This window comes from Phascolarctos cinereus, unplaced genomic scaffold (genome assembly GCF_003287225.1).
Source record: "Phascolarctos cinereus isolate Bilbo 61053 unplaced genomic scaffold, phaCin_HiC Scaffold_3;HRSCAF=262, whole genome shotgun sequence".
Taxonomy (NCBI): Eukaryota; Metazoa; Chordata; class Mammalia; order Diprotodontia; family Phascolarctidae; genus Phascolarctos; species Phascolarctos cinereus.
In genome coordinates, this window is record NW_027555736.1 from 228,942,661 (window position 1) to 228,961,234 (window position 18,574).

An 18,574-nucleotide genomic window follows, 5' to 3' on the forward strand; every position below is an offset into this window, starting at 1 on the left:
TTCATTATTTTTTAAGTTTTGAGTTCCAAATTTTATCCCTCCCTCCTTCTCACTCCCCATCGCTGAGACAGTAACTAATCAGATACAGGTTACACATGTGCAATCATGTAAACCATTTCCATACTAGTCATTCTGGCTGCAGCATATGATTAATAACAATTTGCACCTAAGAAGTGGTCTAAAACAGTGGTATCAAACTCAAATGGAAATGGTCCAAGTCTCATATTGACTTAGAAAACCACAAATCAACATTATCTATACGTATTGCATTTTTATTTATTTGGTTAAACATTTCTCAACCACATTTTATTCTGGCTTGGGTCTAAAAGACATCATCAAGAATGACTGGAAAATGAGGTAGCCTTACAGTCAGATTCCAGACTAACGAATGACAAGAAATGGACAGCCCCACTGCTGCTTTGGTACCACTGAATTGTTAAATACCTGAGGGGACAGTCCTCAGCAGTTTGTATAGTTTCTCTCTAGGAGATTTACGAGAAGACAGTGGCAAGCATTACATAGGATAAGAAGATAGGTATGGCTTGTAAATCACATTGGTAGGGTTACCTCTTCATAAATAAGGACATGGATCCATTGAAGAACTGAAGAAATAGTTGGATTTTTAAGCCTCAGAATCATAAGATTTAAGTGATAAACTGGAAAAACTAAATTTGTGAAATTTAAGGACACAAAATACCCAAATAAAACTTAATTTTTCTTGTCTATTTAAAAAATAAACACACACACACACACATAAAGTAGGGTGGTTTTGCATCTTCTACCTTTATCACCCTCTGGGGAAAAATCCTAACTTACTCCCAACATATAATAACCTTTATTGTCACAGTTACATCTTTAGGTATTTGGAATATCTAAACTTAAGTTTTCTTTGTCTCTCCCTATTCCCCACAAGGCTTTTACTTTTGCTTTTCTTAATTTTCCTATACATTTAGTCAATTTGTCTCCCTAATTTTGTGGTTTAAAAATTGTTATAGTTCTTTCAAACTTCCTGAATACAACCCAGATACTTTATCCCCAACTTCCCCAAATAAATGTTTCTTCTGTGGCATCATCTGTCTTCATCCAAAGGTTAAAATTATATAACCTGTTTCAAAACACTGAAGGACTTGTTCACATATTAATAGGCAAATTTACTAACCACTAGTACTCCACTGATTAACTGATTCAATTGAGGTCTGGGGGCCATTAATTAGGGGAGTGGAAACCTCACCTTTATGCTGCTAATACAAGACGACAGACATAATTGGTGGTTTCAGTCAATGTGAAAAGAAGGGAACAGATAGATGTAAGAGATACTACAGAAGCAGAAATGTTAATATCTGGTGACTGATCATATAGATATATGTGGTAAATAAAAGGAAAGAGTCCAAGTTAACGTCAATTTTACCAGCCTGAAGAACTGGATAAACAGTGGTACCATCAACAAATATAAGGATGTTAGGGGGAGAACTATATATTGTAGATAAAGTGCCCACCTATATTGGTAGAAGGATTTTCCTCATGTGGGAGTTCTCTATATTAATGAAATCACAGGTCCAATTTCTACTGTTGTCCTGATCCCTAGGAAAAGCAAGTTTTAGGAATAGAGTGATTTAGTTCACTTTTGGACATATGTGTATACCCTTTGACCCAGCAATAGCACTTCTAGGGCGATATCCCAAAGAGATCACACAAATGAAGTTCAAATGAGATATCCAATTGGAAATACTTAACCGGGAATTGGAAATATAGTTAGGAATAGAGAGATACAGACTTGGAGGTCATTGGTATAGTGGCGATAAGTAAAGCCATGGGAGACCACCAAGCCACAGGGTGTAGAAAGAGATTAGGTCTATGAACAGAATCTTGGAGGGAACCACCATTTAAGGTATGGGACCATAAGGCTGAAAAACCATAAAAATGCAGTATGACAGAAACCAAGAGAGGAGAGAGTATCATGAAGAAGGGAGTATTCCACAGTATCAAATGCATGAAGAAGGTTAATGCCCACCCCCCCCAAAAAATGATCAATGGATTTGGTGATAAGGTCTTGGTCACTAGTTACCTTGGAGAAAGCAAAGGCAGGACAATAGCGAAGACAAAAAGCAGGATTGCCAAGGGATGATAAAGTAAGTAGGTGGTAACAGAAGCAGTCAATTAAAACTACTCCTCTTAAATGCAGGGGAAAGTGGCCTAGCATTTCAGATCTTAAATTGTATTATGAAGCAGCAATCATCAAAACTGCTTAGTACTGGCTAAGAAATAGAGTAGTGGATCAGTGGAATAGGTTAAGTACAAAAGACACAGTAGTCAATGACTATAGTAATCTATTATTTGATAAACCCAAAGACCCCAGCTTCTGGGATAAGAACCCCACTCTTTGATAAAAACTGCTGGAAAAACTGGAAAAGAGTATGGCAGAAACTAGGCATTGATCAAAATCTCACACCATATACCAAAATAAAGTCAAAATGGGTTCATGATTTAGATACAAAGGCTAACACTATAAGCAAACCGGGAGAGCAAGGAATAGTTTACCTATTAGATCTATGGAGAACAGAAGCAGGAGATAGAGAACATTACAAAAAGCAAAATGGATAACTTTGATTGCATTAAAATGAAAAGTATTTGCACAAACAAAACCAATGCAACTAAGATTAGAAGGAAGGGAGAAAATTGGGAAAGAATTTTTATAACCAGTCTCTCTGATAAGGGCCTCATTTCTAAAATATAGAGAGAATTTGGACGAATTTATAAGAATACAAATCATTCCCCAACTGAAAAATGATCAAAAATGAACATGCAGCGAAGAAATTAAAGCCATCTATAGTCATATGAAAAAATGCTCTAAATCACTATTGATTAGAGAAATGCAAATCAAAACAACTCTGAGAGACCGCATCACACCTATCAGATTGGCCAAGATGACAAAACAAGAAAATGATAAATGTTGGAGAAGATGTGGGAAAATTGGAACACTAATGCATTGTTGGTGGAGTTGTGAAATGATCCAACCATTTTGGAGAGCAATTTGGAACTATACCCAAAGGGCTATAAAAATGTGTATACCCTTTGACCCAGTAATAGTACTTCTAGGGCTATATCCCAAAGAGATAATACATGTGGGAAAAGGACCCACATGTACAAAAATATTCATAGCAGCTCTTTTTGTGGTGGCAAAGAATTGGAAATTGAGAGGATGCCCATCAATTGAGGAATGGCTGAGCAAGTTGTGGTATATGAATGTAATGGAATACTATTGTGCTATAAGAAATGATGAACAGGCTGACTTCAGAAAAACCTGGAAAGACTTATGTGGTCTGATGCTGAGTGAAGTGAGCAAAACCAGGAGAACTTTGTACACAATAACAGCCATATTGTGTGATGACTAATATTGATAAACTTAACCCTTCCCAGCAATACAAGGATCTAAGACATCTCCAAAGACCTTATGATGGAAAATGCTATCCACATCCAAAGAAAGAACTATGGAATCTGAATGCAGATTGAAGCATACTATTTGCTATTTTTTTTCTCTTCTATTGAGTTTTGTTTCCTTTTTCTGGTGGTTCCTCCTATTGGTTCTAATTCTTAATTACAACATCACTAATGTGAAAATATGTTTAATAGGAATGTATATGTATAGCCTATATCAGATTGTGTGCCATCTTGGGGAGGGAGGTGGGGAGGGAGTGGGAGAAAAATTTTAAACTCCAAAGCATATGGAAGTAATTGTTGATAAATCAAAATAAATTAATAAAAAGATTTTTAAAAAAAACTACTCCTCTTAGATGTTTACATATTGAGCCAGGGAAGACAGAATAAAGGCAATAATCTGAGGGGACAACGGAACTAAGGATAGGTTTTATTTATTTATTTTTTTTAGATTAAGAGAAACCTGGAAGCATGATTGTTGATATAGGGGAAGGAAGAAGGTAATGGAAGGGAAACTGAAGACAAGACAGAGATAGGAATGATTGACGGAGCAAAGTCCCAGAGGAAATAGAAGGAGGTAAGGTAAGCCTGGAGAGGATGAGTGAAGACATAACATCTCTTAAAACAGCACTGGGTAGAAATGTGGACTGGTCTAATCTCTGTCAGGAGCCTAAAGAAGCACATAACAGAGAAATCAAGGTAGAAAAAGGTGTCAGCTACTGGGATACTTTGGTTTTAGAAAAGATGTTTTTAACTTAAAATGTTGATTTATACAATGAAGGCAAAAGATTTAAAAAAGGGGGATTTACTGTTACTTTCTAACGAAATTTCCTATTATGACTTGTATCCTTCCTCTCAGGGGAACACATAAGCCCAGAACAAAGGGGTAAGGCTGAGATGCACAGCTGTACACAAAATCTCACCCTCACTCTTGACCTCCTCCATAGTTTTATAAAGGTCTCAACCTTATACCTGAGTGATCACTGTTGACCCCACTATTCCCGGAATGCACTCCCTACTCACATTTGTCTTCTACAATCTCTAGCTTCCTTCCAAGTTCAGCTCAACTCCACATTCTTATAGAAGAAATGAATAAAATCGGTGTGCTGTAAGTTTGCAGAAAACATTTTCTCCCTAGAATAAGATGTCTTCAGAGGTCAAATAAAAAGAATTACAGGGTTATGTAAATAGACTCTGGGCAGCTAAGGGGCGCGGCAGATAAGAGCACTGGGCCTGGCGTCAGGAAGACTCATCTTCCTGAGGTCAAATGTGGCCTCAGATGCTACCTGTGTGACCCTAGGCAAATCATTTAACCTTGTTTGTCTCAGTTTCCTCATCTGTTGTTTGTTTGTCCTTCATTCGCAAAGAGGACTATGATATCTGGGAGGTGATGCCATGACCTGCAAGTGAATTGCATTTAAGTGAGGGAGGGCTGTGCAAAGTCACCAGCTTCACTTTCTCCTCGGGAGCTATCTGGGTCCAGTGGCAAGATATAGATCAGAACACCTGGAAATGGCCCTGGGTGCAGTGTGGGACTTTGGCCTTTTAAGCTAAGGTCTCTAATGGGGCTCACTTTGACTGAGCCCATGAACGCTACCTACCTCCTGACAGAAGGGGAGGGGCGGGGAAGGGGATGACTAATGTTCAGAATGAGACACGGCCAATACAAAAATGTGTTTTGCTTGACCAGACTTATTTGTGACAAGAATACTGTTTTTCTTTTTCTAATGGGGAAGAGGATAAGAGTGAGAGGGAGAAAAAATAAATACTTCTATTAAAAAAATAAAATTTATTTTTAAAAAATCTATTATGCTAATTCAGACTCTGTCACACTTCTGCTCAAGTCATTTGCTTTTGTCCTCACTGATTTTTTTTATTATAAGTATGGCTCACAGGTGAGGGAGAAGGATGCACATGTTGTTGTTCAGTCGCGTCCGACTCTTCGTGAGCCCGTTTTGGGGGTTTCCTTGGCAAAGATACTGAAGTGGTTTGCCATTTCCTTCTCCAGCTCATTTTACAGATGAGGAAACTGAGGCGAATCCGATTAAGTGACTTGCCCAGGGTCACACAACTACTAAGTGTTTTGAGGCTGGATTTGAACTCATGAAGAGGAGTCTTCCTAATTCCATACCCAAATGCTCTATCCACAGCAAAAATAATACTTGGTTAGAATAACTGGCTGGCTTTAAACCTAAAGACATTTTAATAGTCCTTCAGGTCTAAGTGCTGTCATCCTAATAATAATAACTAGTATTTATATAAAGCTTTAGAATATTATCTCATATGATCCTTTTAACAACCCTGGGAAGTATATGCTATTATTAATTTCACTTTACAGTTAAGGAAACTGAGGTAAACAAGGTTAAGTGACTTGCCTAGGTTCTTGCAGCTAGTGAATGCTGACTCCAGACCCAGTATTCTATCCACTGCTACTTAGCTATCTCTGCTATGCCTTGCTAACTTATATTTGTATGTAAGGTGACATGGATTTGTTTTCTTTTGTAGATGCTATTTCCCAGGATCATGGTATGTAAACAATTTCACTGTGCTTGCACATCACTATATAACCATAAATAATATAAACAATTGAGCTTTACTTGCAAACAGTCTACTGTGCATCTCTATGCTAAGTCCCATGATATTGCTAAAGTTAATGCAAACTTGTGAGCCTCCTGCTGGCAAACTGCCTTCTGTCTGCTTCTCTAATAAAATCAATTGGGCCTTGGCAAAGGGGTGTGGATGATTGCCTCTCTATGCTAAGTCACCATGATATTGCTAAAGTTAATGCAAACTTGTGAGCCTCCTGCTGGCAAACTGCCTTCTTTGTCTGCTTCTCTAATAATCAACTGGGCCTTGGCAAAGGGGTGTGCATGATGGCCTCTCTATGCTAAGTCACCATGATATTGCTAAAGTTAATGCAAACTTGTGAGCCTCCTGCTGGCAAACTGCCTTCTTTGTCTGCTTCTCTAATAATCAACTGGGCCTTGGCAAAGGGGTGTGCATGATGGCCTCTCTATGCTAAGTCACCATGATATTGCTAAAGTTAATGCAAACTTGTGAGCCTCCTGCTGGCAAACTGCCTTCTGTCTGCTTCTCTATAAATCAAGTGGGCCCTGGCAAAGGGGTGTGCATGATTCCTCACTTCCTTCTCGCCAGCCACCACAAGAAGAATAAACTGGTATGACTCTCTTTTCTGTTGCTCCACTTCCTTTTTTTCGGTTTGGCTGAATCTAATGTGAACTTGCCGGGAGCAGAGCTCCTTCACTGCAGTATTACAGGAAATTTATACAACACGAAAGTCCGGAGTAGATAACTATCACTCTGAACCCGTAGGTTGGTAAATTTCTAACATTCAGGCAAAGGTTTGGCTCTTTACCTTAATTTACAATTATATTTATTTCTAGCAGACCTGACCTCTTTGTGATTAAGGCAAAATCCAGGTTACCTGAAACATTTAGAGAAAGAAACAGCCAATTATATTTACCATTTGTTAAGAGACACATACTGGGAGGAAAAAGTAGGGAAAGAGCACCTCTTTTCTTGGAATTTCTCTCAATTTAGCAGTAGGCAGGTACAAATGGTAGCATCATCCAATCTTTCCCTTCTCTACCATAGCTCGTCTATCTTCCCCTCCCCTTCCCTCCCTTCTTTTCTATTTCTCTCTCCCTCTCTCTCCTTTCCACCCTTTTTCCTTCTCCTCCCCTTCCCATCCTTTACCCTCATCCTTTCACCTGTTGCCCTGGGTCAAAAACTCCATTTAGCTCATGGAGAGTAAGGTCTCATTCCTTACTCTCCATTGCCAGAACCTGAAACTCTCCTTCCTCATCTGTAAAATGAGTTGGAGAAGGAAATGGCAAACCACTCTAGTATCTTTGAAATCCCCAAATCTTTGAAATATCATGAAATCCCCCAAAAGGGTCAAGAACAGTGCAACATGACTGAACAATGACAATTTTTTTATTTAGCAACAAGATAAACCCACTGATTCTATCATCTATCTTGAAGGAGTTCTCAAGTCCCACCTGGATATTTAATGGGATCAACTAAAGAAAACATCCCCACCAGTATTAACCTGAACTTTGACAACAAGGTTAACAAGTTAGACCCTAACCCTAATCCTTTTGACTCCTGTTGCCTTAAGGCTATATAAAACCACATATCTATGTTGTTATATAGAGATAAATATATAATTAAATGTGTATATTATCTCCCCTAGTCTGCTGGAGTTGCTAACCATGAGGCAAATGCCCATCACTGATGCTAATTAAGCTTTTAAATCTGCTAGCCTTGCTTCCTAATTTATTGACCTTCAACAGACCAAGGTGAAGGAATTACTCTCCAGGAAGGCTGTAGGACCTCTGAGTGGAGGCATTCCCCAACACTCTACAGATGAAGCAAGAAGGCCAGGAGACGTTAACCAGGATTTGAACCCCAGATCTTACAACTCCAAAGCCAGGGCTTTTTTCCCCTTTTACTTACACAGTCCCCACATTAGCACCAGCTGTTAGTCTCCTCCTTGGAAATTATTTTGTATATATTTTATATTTAATTTTCTGTGTACATGATGCTCTCCCCAATATAGTATAAATTCTTCAAGGCCAGAGACTTCCATTTGAGTTAATCAGTCAAAAATTATTGTTGTTCAGTTGCGTCCAAGTCTTCATGACCCCATTTGGGGTTTTCTTGGCCAAGATGCCAAGTCGTTTGCCATTTCCTTCTCCAGTTCATTTTACAGGTGAGGAAACTGAAGCAAACAGGGTGAAGTGACTTGCTTAGGGACCAGATTTGAACTCAGGAAGATGAGTCTCCCTGACTCCAGGCCTGGGACTCTATCCACTGAGCCACCTCGCTGCTTCAGGGTTAAAGTATAAACACTAGAAATAGGTCCGAGAGGGGGAATTATAACTTGTTTGTACCTAGTTATTTGCAGAATAGAACAGCAGAGGCAGGATTTTAGCCCAGTTTCTATGACTCTTTCTATTGTACCATACAAATGATCTCATTCTTTAAAAAAAGAGGGGGAAAGAACTATAAGGGATTAACAAGAAAATTCTATCAAATAGCTGAAGAACAAAGAATTCCTATGCTATATAAACTTTTTTCAAAAACTGAAAGACAAACATTCTATCCAATTCTTTTCCTGAGAAAAATAGAGGCCTGGGGCAGCTAGGTGACACAGTGGATAAAGCACTGGCCCTGGAGTGAGAAGGACCCGAGTTCAAATTCAGCCTCAGAAACCTGACACTTAATAGCTGTGTGACCCTTGGCAAGTCACTTAACCCCATTGCCTTGCCAAAAAAAAAGAGAGAGAAAAATACAACCCTGATGCCCAAAATGGAAAAAGTATCAGGCTAAAGAACATCACTTACAAACAGAAAACAGACATGTAGTTTTAAAATTCATTACATTTCAAGTTGAAGTTAAAAAGAAATTGAAAAATGGTTCAAAACTAGGAAAAATAATTAGCATAACAGAGATACAGAAAAATTTTGATTAAATAACTACTTATTTACCTTGAAAACACTTAAAAGCATAGGAATGGCAGGATTTTACTTAACATGTCAAAAAAAATCATTTACTAGAAATCAAAAGCAATGTTTAGCTTTCCAACTAAAAACAGGAGTAAAGCCTTCTCTCACTACTGCTATTTAACATAGTTCTTGAAATGTTAGCTACAAAAATAAGACGAGAAAAATAAATTAAAAGAATAAGCACTGGAAAAGAAGACTAAAACATCAGCTTGTGGATGACAAGCTGTTTTGTGTAAAATACTCAAGGAAATCAAATAAATTAAGAGTACAACATAAAATCAACTCATAAAATTTATCAGCATTCTCATATATCATCAACAAAAACCAAGAAAAAAACCAGAAAGAACAATACCATTTAAAATAACAATATTTATTATCTGGGAATTAACTTACCAAAACACACATGTACTTACATAAAACAATTTTCACAGAAACACAAGAAACCCAGATTACTGGAGAGGTATTTGGTTTTCATGGTTGTGTCATAGTAACATGATAAAAATGACAGTAATATCCAATTTAGTTTATAACCTTAAGATTTTTAGGAATAAAAATACCAACAGAATATTTCACAAAATGAGATTAAAAACAAAACAAAACAAAATTCACATCCTCTTCAACAACAGGAAGGAACTACATTTCCTCTAATCTGAGGCCAAAATCTGAACCTTGAAGTCTATGGAATCACAATGCAAGCTCTGGCAAGGCTCTGCTGAGCCCTAGTAAGGGGCTGGAAAGGATCAGGCCCAAGGATTTACTGGGTCTCTCATATAGTAACCTGCCTAGCTTTTTAGAGAGTTCATCATCAGGTAATCAGTATTTCCGGCCACAGCTTTTCATGAAACTTAAAGCACCAAAGGAATGTACATACTGTATCAGTACCAGGAGGTACCCATGTAAGTGAATTAGAGCACTTCCTCAACAACATCTCATTCTTCTTTACACAGTCACGGAAATTCTCTCCCATTCTAAAGAAATTATTGTCTCTATCAGGTAAATTTCTAATGAGATTCACTGACTGATTGAAGAAAGAGTTGTTTCTTTACACCGGTACAGCCCTTCAGGAGATTCTGGTCTTCTGGCCCACACAACATATGTTCATGATGTAGTCCTTCCTCTCTCTTATGTTTTCTTTAGGTTGGCATTCCTGTAAAGTGATGAATGATTCCTTAATTTATTTATTTTAGTTTTCAACATTCACTTCCACAAGACTTTGAGTTCCAAATTTTCTCCCTTCCTCCCTCACTACCCACCCTCACTGTGAAGGCAAGCAATTCAATATAGGTTATACACATGCAGTCATGCAAAACACTTCTGTAATAGTCATGTTGGAAAAGACTAACTATATTTCCCTCCATCCTATTCTGCCCCCGTTTATTCTATTCTCTCCTTTGATCCTTTCCTTCCTCAAAAGTGTTTGCTTCCGATTACCCCTTCCCCCAATCTGCCCTCCCTTCTAGACCCCCCACCCCCTTCTCCCCTTCCTCCCACTTTCCCACAGGGTAAGACAGATTTCCATACCCAATTGAATGTACATGTTATTTCCTCCTTAAGCAAAAGCGGATGAAAGGTTCACTCACTCCCTCTCACCTCCTCCCTCTTCTCCACTGTAAAAGTTTTTTCCTGCCTCTTTAAGTGAGATAATTTACCCCATTCTCCTTCTCCCTTTCTCCTTCTCCTAGTATATTCCTCTCACCGCTTATTTTTCAGATGTCATCCCTTCATATTCAACTCACCCTGTGCCCTCTGTCTATATATTATTCCCTCTAAATACCCTAATAATGAGAAAAATATCATGAGATGTAAATATCATCTTTCCATGTAGGAATGTAAAGAGCTTAACTTTAGAAGGTCCCTTATGATTTCTCTTTCCTGTTTACCTTTTCATGCTTCTCTTGAGTCTTGTATTTGAAAGTTTAATTTTCTATTTAGCTCTTGTTTTTTCTCAAGAATGCATTAAATTCCTCTATGTCAATTAATATTAATTTTCCCCCCTCACTGATTTCACTTACTTTTGCTGGGTGGGTGATTCTTGGTTTTAATCCTAGCTCCTTCAACCTCAAGAGTATCATATTCCAAGCCCTCTGATCCCTTAATGTAGAAGCCGCTAAATCTTGTATTAGCCTGATCGTGTTTCCACAATATTTAAATTGTTTCTTTCTGGTTGCCTGCAATATTTTCTCCTTAACCTGGGAACTCTAGAATTTGGCTATAATATTCCTGGGAGTTTCTTTTGGGATCCCTTTCAGGAGGTGATTGGTGGATTCTTTTAGTTTGTATTTTAACCTCTGGTTCTAGAATATCAGGGCAGTTTTCCTTCATAATTTCTTGAAAAATGATATCCAGGCTCATTTTTTGAAGGTTTTCAGGTAGTCTGATAATTTTAAAATTATCTCTCCTAGATCTATTTTCCAGGTCAGTTGTTTTTCAAATAAGATACTTCATATTGTCTTCTATTTTTTCATTCTTTTGGTTTTGTTTTATGATTTCTTGATTTCTCATAGAGTCATTAGCTTCCACTTGCTCCATTTTAATTTTTAAGGAATTATTTTCTTCAGTACGCTTTTGGAACCTCTTTTGCCATTTGGCCTAGTCTATTTTTTAAGGTGTTATTCTCTTTAGTATTTTTTAGGTCTCCTTTAGTAAGCTGTTTTTCCTAATTGTTCTGAATCACTTTCATTCCTCTTCCTAATTTTTCCTTTACTTCTCTTACTTGATTTCAAAATCCTTTCTGAGCTCTTCTATGACCTGAGACAAATTCATGTCTTTCTTGGAGGGCCTGGATATAGGAGCTTTGAATATGTTGTCTTCTTCTGAGTGTATGTTTTGATCTTCCCTGTTACCAAAATAAGTTTCTAGAGTCTGAGTTTTTTCCCGATGTTTGGTCACTTCCCCAGCAAATTATTTTACATTTTAACTGTTTCTTAAGGTTGGGCTCTGCATGTGGACAAACCACTGGCCTTGGAGGCAGGAGGACCTGAGTTCAAATCCGGGCCTCAGACACGTAACACTCACTAGCTGTGTGACTCTGGGCAAGTCAATGAACCCCAATTGCCTCCCCCCCACCAAAAAAAAAAAAGGTAGGGCTCTGCTTCTAGTATGGAGGATATACTGTTCCAAGCTTTAGAGATTTTGTTTAGCTGTTTTCAGGGATACTTCAAGGGACCAATAAGTTTTCAGTTCCTCCAAAGTGGGATGATCTAAGGAGAGGTGTTTACTACTCTCTTGGCCTGTGCTCAGGCCTGTGAGTGACCACAAGCCCTTTTCTGCCCTTGAACGGTGACGGGGGTTCCCTCTCCACTGCTGCCACAAGCTCTGCTATGCCAGTGCTCCTCTTCACCCCAGGACTGCCACCCAGATCCAAGTATGGGCAAAGCAACAGAATCCTGCAGTACTGCCAGCAAAAAGACCTCTGTAATCTCCTTCTGATCAGCTGTTCAATCCCCTTACTGTCTGTGGGTTGAGAGCCCTGGAAGCAGCTGCCCCAGGGCTGTAGGGGTGAGGGCTGGACTGTGCTCCTCTCTCATCCAGGTTTGACAGATTTTTAAGTTGTCTTTGGTGTTTGTAGGTTGAGAAGCTTGGAAACCACCATAGCTGCCTGGGATTCAGTACCCTGAGGCCTTCTCCATGTTGGCTGGGGCCCATTTAGCCCCCTGAGGGCTGCTCCAGGTTTGCTGGGGCCTGGTCTGTGCTGGCCTGTGTTCCTCTCACAGCCTGGTGCAACAGACTTTTCCTATCAACCTTCCAGGTTGTCTTGGGCTGGAACTTTGTTTCACTCTATCTTTTTGGGGGTTCTGCTGCTCTAGAATTTGTTTAAAGTCATTTTTTACAGGTATTTGGAGGTGTTAGGGAGACAGCTCATGCGAGTTCCTGTCTTTACTTCACCACCTTCGCTCCACCTCTGCATGACTCCTTAAAGGAAGGACGTATTTGTGAGAATATTCATTCCACAATATCCAACAGTAAATTGCGGGGGTACACAGGAGCTACTTGATTGTCTTTGGCTCAGTAATACAAACGTCCTCAACAAAGAGGCAGTCTATGTTCTTAAGTCTCTCAAACACAGCCATAGCCTCCTGGGTAAGGTAGTAATCTTCATCTTCCTCCTTTTCTTCATACTCCTCTTCTACTTCCTCTTCCTTTGTCTCCTCTCTACCATCATCATCATAGCAGTGGTCAACCAGAAAGCATTTGGTCATATTTCCAGCCTAGAATGTATTATTAAAGGGAGAGTTAGTGAACATGTTAGAAAAGAACAGTGAGGACAAAGAACCAACATAACTTCATCAAAGACAGGAAGTACTTAATTCATTTTTTCTGATAGAGTTTCTAAGCTAGTAGATGAGGGGAATTCTATATAGTTTATTTTGATTTCATTAAAGTATTTTGATGAAGTCTTTCCCACTATCCTTGTAGACAAAATAGAAAGACAAGCTCTAAATGATAGTGCAATTAGGAAAATTCAGAATCTTCCTTGGTTGAATAGCCAAATCCAAAGAATAGTAATTAAATGTTTATTGTTAACAATAAACAATAAATAAAGTTAATGTTAACTCGGAAGGATGTCTCCAGTGAATGTCCTAAGGAATCTATGCTTCACTCTGAGCAGTTTAACATTTTTGACAATAACCCAGATAAAGGAAAAGAAGGCAAGTTTGTCAAATCTGCAGAAGAACAAAGCTGTGAGGTTAAGCTAATCGTGAATGACAGAGTCAAGATTCAAAAATATCTCAACAAGGTAGAATAGCAGATCAAATTGTTTACTCAGCTAATGAAATTTAATGAGAACAAATATAACTGTTACACTTAGGTTAAAAAGAAAAACCAAACACCACAATTTCACAAGTACAAGATAAAGGATGCATGGCTAGACAATGGTTCGTCTAAAAAACAAACAGTGGACAGCAAAGGTAGAAAAAAATCAACAGTATGGTATAACAGCTAATACGGTCGTGAGTTATATTAAACGGTGAACAATGTTACAAAAATTCTCTATCTTAGCAAAAAGAAAAAAGTGTCAGATGTGAGAATCAGTCCAAATCATCCATCTGGATGCAGTCTATAAGTTGGTTAAAGCAAAGTTCAAAATATGAGCAAACAATGGATGTCATTAAGGGTTCCAATCTGACCTATTCAAAAAAGCTACTGATGAAAAAAAGGAGGGCAATGGTTAAAAGACCAGGACTCTGATTATTAACTAGAAAAGTTCATAGAAGATTGAATAGTTCATGTATAGCTGGCAGAACCCTCAAAAGCCATTTAGTTCCACTCTCTCATTTATTTGTAAACTGAGACCCAGGGAAGCTAACTAGCTAAAGTCATACAAAGAATCAAAACTGGGGTTAGAACCAAGTCCTTTGACTCCAAATCAAGGGTTCCTTTGACTACACCATTCTGCCTCTCCTCTATCTCCAAGGCAAGTGTAAAGAAAGGTTAAAACAGGCAAATTTTGAAGTCTCTAAAACTTGACTAAAATACCAAAACAAATCAGTATGACTTCCATGCAGTAGTGAAGGCCCACCTGAGATTACACTGCATTAATCTGCAGTGATCCCAATTAACAGTGCTTTGTCATTTGATGTGAGATCTAGACTTGTCAGAATCATTGGATTTCAGAGTTGCAAAGGCCCTGATAAAGTCCAATCTATCCTGTTTAGTCCAACAAATTTAGAATAACTCAATTTGGGAGGTGGATCAATCATCATCTTTTACAGAAAAGAAAATTTAAGACACAAAATGATTAAGCACCTGCTTACCAAATGTCATCTAGCCATTTCGAGGCAAGCTAGAGCTAAAATTTAGCTCTCCTGAATCAGGGAACATCGACCTTCCTTTACACTACAGAACAGTACTGGAGTGGTCTCTTTCAATCACAAAACAAATGCCCCTATTTGAAAACTAAAGAAATTACCTCTTCTTCTCTGTATTTATGACACAGGTAAACACAACACAGATATTTACAGAACCATAACTTCGGAGCAGAAAGGGATCTTCAAGGTCATCGGCCTCTCATTTTACAGTTGAGGAAACAGACCCAGAAAGATCAAATGACCAGCCCACCCAGCTGGAGCTGGAGTCCTAATCCAATGCCGTGGCCATTGCACCGAGGGGATTACTCATTCGAATTCTGAGAAACCACCTCTATCAAAACTAAGGGCCAAACTACTCAACTTCACGCATTCTCAATTTAAAACCGTCCAAGATTAGCTTCCAGCCCTGGAAGAAGGAATCGAGAAAATGAGCTCAAATTTTGAGGGCCTTGGAATCGAAGAGAACTTTGTTTCAAAAACAAAAATTAACAGCGCTCTCGTATTTTTCTCTTGTTGGAGGCGGAACAAAACTCACTAAGAGATTGTGGAGTTCGAATACATTACACGAATGGGGGCGAGCAGTCACAAGGCAGGAAGGAGGGGGAACCCTTCGGCCACCCTTGCCCCCTCTTTCCCGTCCCCGAATGACTGCCGTGGGCAGCCGGCCGGCCGGCGTCCGACACCGTCTCCCCTCGGTGCGCCCCCAGCGAGGGCGGGGAGGCCGAGGGCAGCCTGGCATGACACGTCCAGAGCGGACACGGCCTCTGCCAGGCGGGGACGGCCACCCGCCTCCATGTTTTCCAGGGCCCTCGGACGAGGAGCTCGGCCCGCGGAGGGGGAGGCCGGCTGCGCCCGGGGGTGATCAGCCAGCGTCGCCCCACAGACCCCGCCGGAGACCTCGGACAGCTCGGGGCCCACTGGCGCTCCCGGGCCCTCCGGTGGAAGAGGCCCGAGGCCTAAGACCGCGGCCCGAGCGCCTCAGACAAGGGCCCCCCCAGAGCGGGGCTGACTCCCGGGAAAGGAGGCTCCGGGGGCAGCTTCCCTCTCCCCTCCCACTTTCCTCTCAGAAACCCGGCGCTGCGCCCCCCGCCTCCGCTCGGACCGGGCCCCTCCGCGCGGCCGTCACCAGGCGCCGACCCGGACCTGACGCAGACAAGCCTCGCTCTCACCTCCACCTCCTGGGTGGCCAGCAGTGCCCGCTCCCTGACTCTGTCCAGAAGCCGGGCTTCCGGCTCCCGCCGGAAGCTGTTCGAGCGCGGGACAGGAAGTTTTGGCTTCCCCCCCCTCCCCGCCCCCCAAGGGGACAACATCACGCTACGCAGGGGAGAGGACCGGGAGCAGGCCCTTAACAGGCGTCCTTCAAAGAGGCTGCTCATTGGTTTGAGGAGCCGGAGGGGGCGGGCTCTAACCCCGCACATCCAATCAGTTTCCCCGTCTTGTCTTTTCTACCCATTCAGCACCTCTCTACTCAAAACACAGCGTCCTGGAGTCTTGAGCAAACTGAGGCTGCCAGAGGCTAAGTGACTGGCTGAGCATCACGCAGCCAGTAAGTATCTGAGGCACAATTCGAATTTAAGTCTTATTAATACCAAGAACAGTGTTCTTATCCCCTGGGCCGCACAGCATCACTGACTGTCTGCTGAGTACTAGAGATAGAAAAAGCAAAGCAAGACGGTCCCCCTCCTCCAGGACCCCCGCTCCGCCGTCCTAATGGGGGGGGGGGGGAAGAAAACATAAGGTTTCAGCTGCAAGCTCCAGGAGAGGAGACCTTCGCCCCACTCTGCCCACCTGCCTGAATGCCTGGCCCTAAGGGCTGTCTTCCCCTTGGGTACTCCGTGTCTGCCCTCAGCTCAGCCTCTCCCTCGTCCTCTCCGTGTTCATGCCTGACCCCCACGTGTCATGAATAAAGAAGTCTGTGGCGGCTGGAGAGACTGTGAAAGGACGGTCAAAAATCTAGGTGGGCGGGGGTGAGCCACATGCCTTGGGAAAGACCAAATGCTATGGGCTGCTGAAACGTATGGGAAAATTCAGGGACTGGATTGCTTCCAAAGACAGGGCCTTTTCCTTTTAGGGTTCCAGGTCCCATCACGCCATCAGCCTGACTTTGCAGATGTCCACCTGAATATTAATCTCTCTCAGTATCAGTTTCCCTGTCTATAAAGCTCAGGTTGAGCCAGATGATTGCTGAAGTCCCTTTCAGCTTTAAATCCAAAACAAAATTCATCATTCTCCCAGAACTTCTACTTTCTCCTAAGTTATATATTTCTCTTCTTAGCATCAACATCCTCCCAGGCACCTATATTCGAAGCCTCAGTTATCTTAGATTTCTACTTATCTTACTGCCCCCTCCATTTAATCCATACCAAGCTCTATTTCTGGCCTCAAACAAGAGGGTAGGAAAGGGGCTGCCTACTGGGGACCAAACTGGAACTGGCCAGCTGGGCTACATGGCCTTCTTTCCTTCCTTCCTTCCTTCCTTCCTTCCTTCCTTCCTTCCTTCCTTCCTTCCTTCCTTCCTTCCTTCCTTCCTTCCTTCCTTCCTTCCTTCCTTCCTTTCACTTCTCTCTATCCTCATAGGGTATCACACCCTTACTTGTGGGTACTCTGCCCCAAGGGAATGTAAATTTTAATTTCTGAAATTTTTTTTTCCTTTTTCTGCTAGGCAATGGGGTTAAGTGACTTGCCCAGGGTCACACAGATAGTAAGTGTTATTTGTCTGAGGCCGAATTAGAACTCAGGTCCTCCTGACTCCCGGGCTGGTGCTCTATCCACTGCCTTTTTTCTCTTAAAGACCAGCCTTAACCCCAAATCACTCTTGCTCTCATTGATTGGCCAACAATTGGTCCCAGGACAAGCCTTACTTGGTCATTGCTAGGGCCCTGATTGGCTCGGAATGAATGTAAATAGCAATTGTTTCTGTTTTGGCCAGAAACCCTGAGGATATTTCCCTCCAGATAGATTTTGTTTTTGTTTCTGTCTTTGACTAGGTAAAGAGGTCATTCTCTGTCTTTTTTTTTTATTATTAAATCTTGATCACTGAATGGATATTGCCTCAGTCAAACAGATACCTGTTAAAGTTAGGTCTAAAAAGCCTAGGTCCCCACTACATCCTGGGCCATCTCCATTTGTCTTGATCTATTTGCCACTGGACCCAGATGGCTCTGGAGGAGAAAGTGGGGCTGATGACTTTCACTGCCCTCCCTCCATTACATCCAATTCACTTGCGTGTCATGGCATCACCTTCCTGATGTCATGGTCCTCTTCAAGAATAAAGGACAAACAACTGTAATCAAGTCCCATTGATTCTTCCTCCATCCTCCACCTTTCTCAACTGTCCCCTTTATTTCCACTGTCATTACTCTAATTGGTCCTTTTCACTTTGCCTATTACAAAAAAGTTCTAGCTTGTATGTCTGACTTCAATCTGTCTCCACTTTCCTGTACGTGGAATTTCTTAACCTAGGATCTGTGAACTTTTTTTTTAATCGATAACTGTATTTCAGCATAATTGATTTCTTTGGTAATTTTCTGTGTATTTCATTTTATGTATTTAAGGAATCTACGACACATAAAAAAGGTTAAGAGCTCTTTCCTCTAAGTGAAAGATCATAAGGAAATTATCATGGAAGATGAACAGATCTATATTGGTATCGACAATATGGAGTATATATTCTTGAAGAATTTATAGCTTTATTGGTGCATGTACTCCCCCACCCAGACAAATCATAACTGTCCTATCACTTAATAGAGATTTGAGAATTTCTGTGGCCCCAAAATTAACCAACCTGGGGTCAGCCTA

At 40.9% G+C, this 18,574-nt stretch overlaps 2 protein-coding genes across 4 annotated transcripts in view; both read right to left on the reverse strand.

Annotated features, from left to right (window-relative positions):
* The window catches only part of LOC110208345 (prostaglandin reductase 2-like), a 544,334-nt gene that overhangs the window by 50,815 nt on the left and 474,945 nt on the right, over positions 1-18,574 (reverse strand). The window lies entirely within an intron of this gene.
* On the reverse strand, positions 9,316-16,167 carry LOC144456355 (uncharacterized). The gene is made up of 3 exons (XM_078151480.1): positions 15,946-16,167; positions 10,979-13,174; positions 9,316-10,113 (listed from the first exon to the last, which is right to left on the reverse strand). Exons 1-2 carry the CDS (start codon positions 16,150-16,152, stop codon positions 12,953-12,955), a joined length of 429 nt encoding a protein of 142 aa, XP_078007606.1. The 5' UTR covers positions 16,153-16,167; the 3' UTR covers positions 9,316-10,113; positions 10,979-12,952.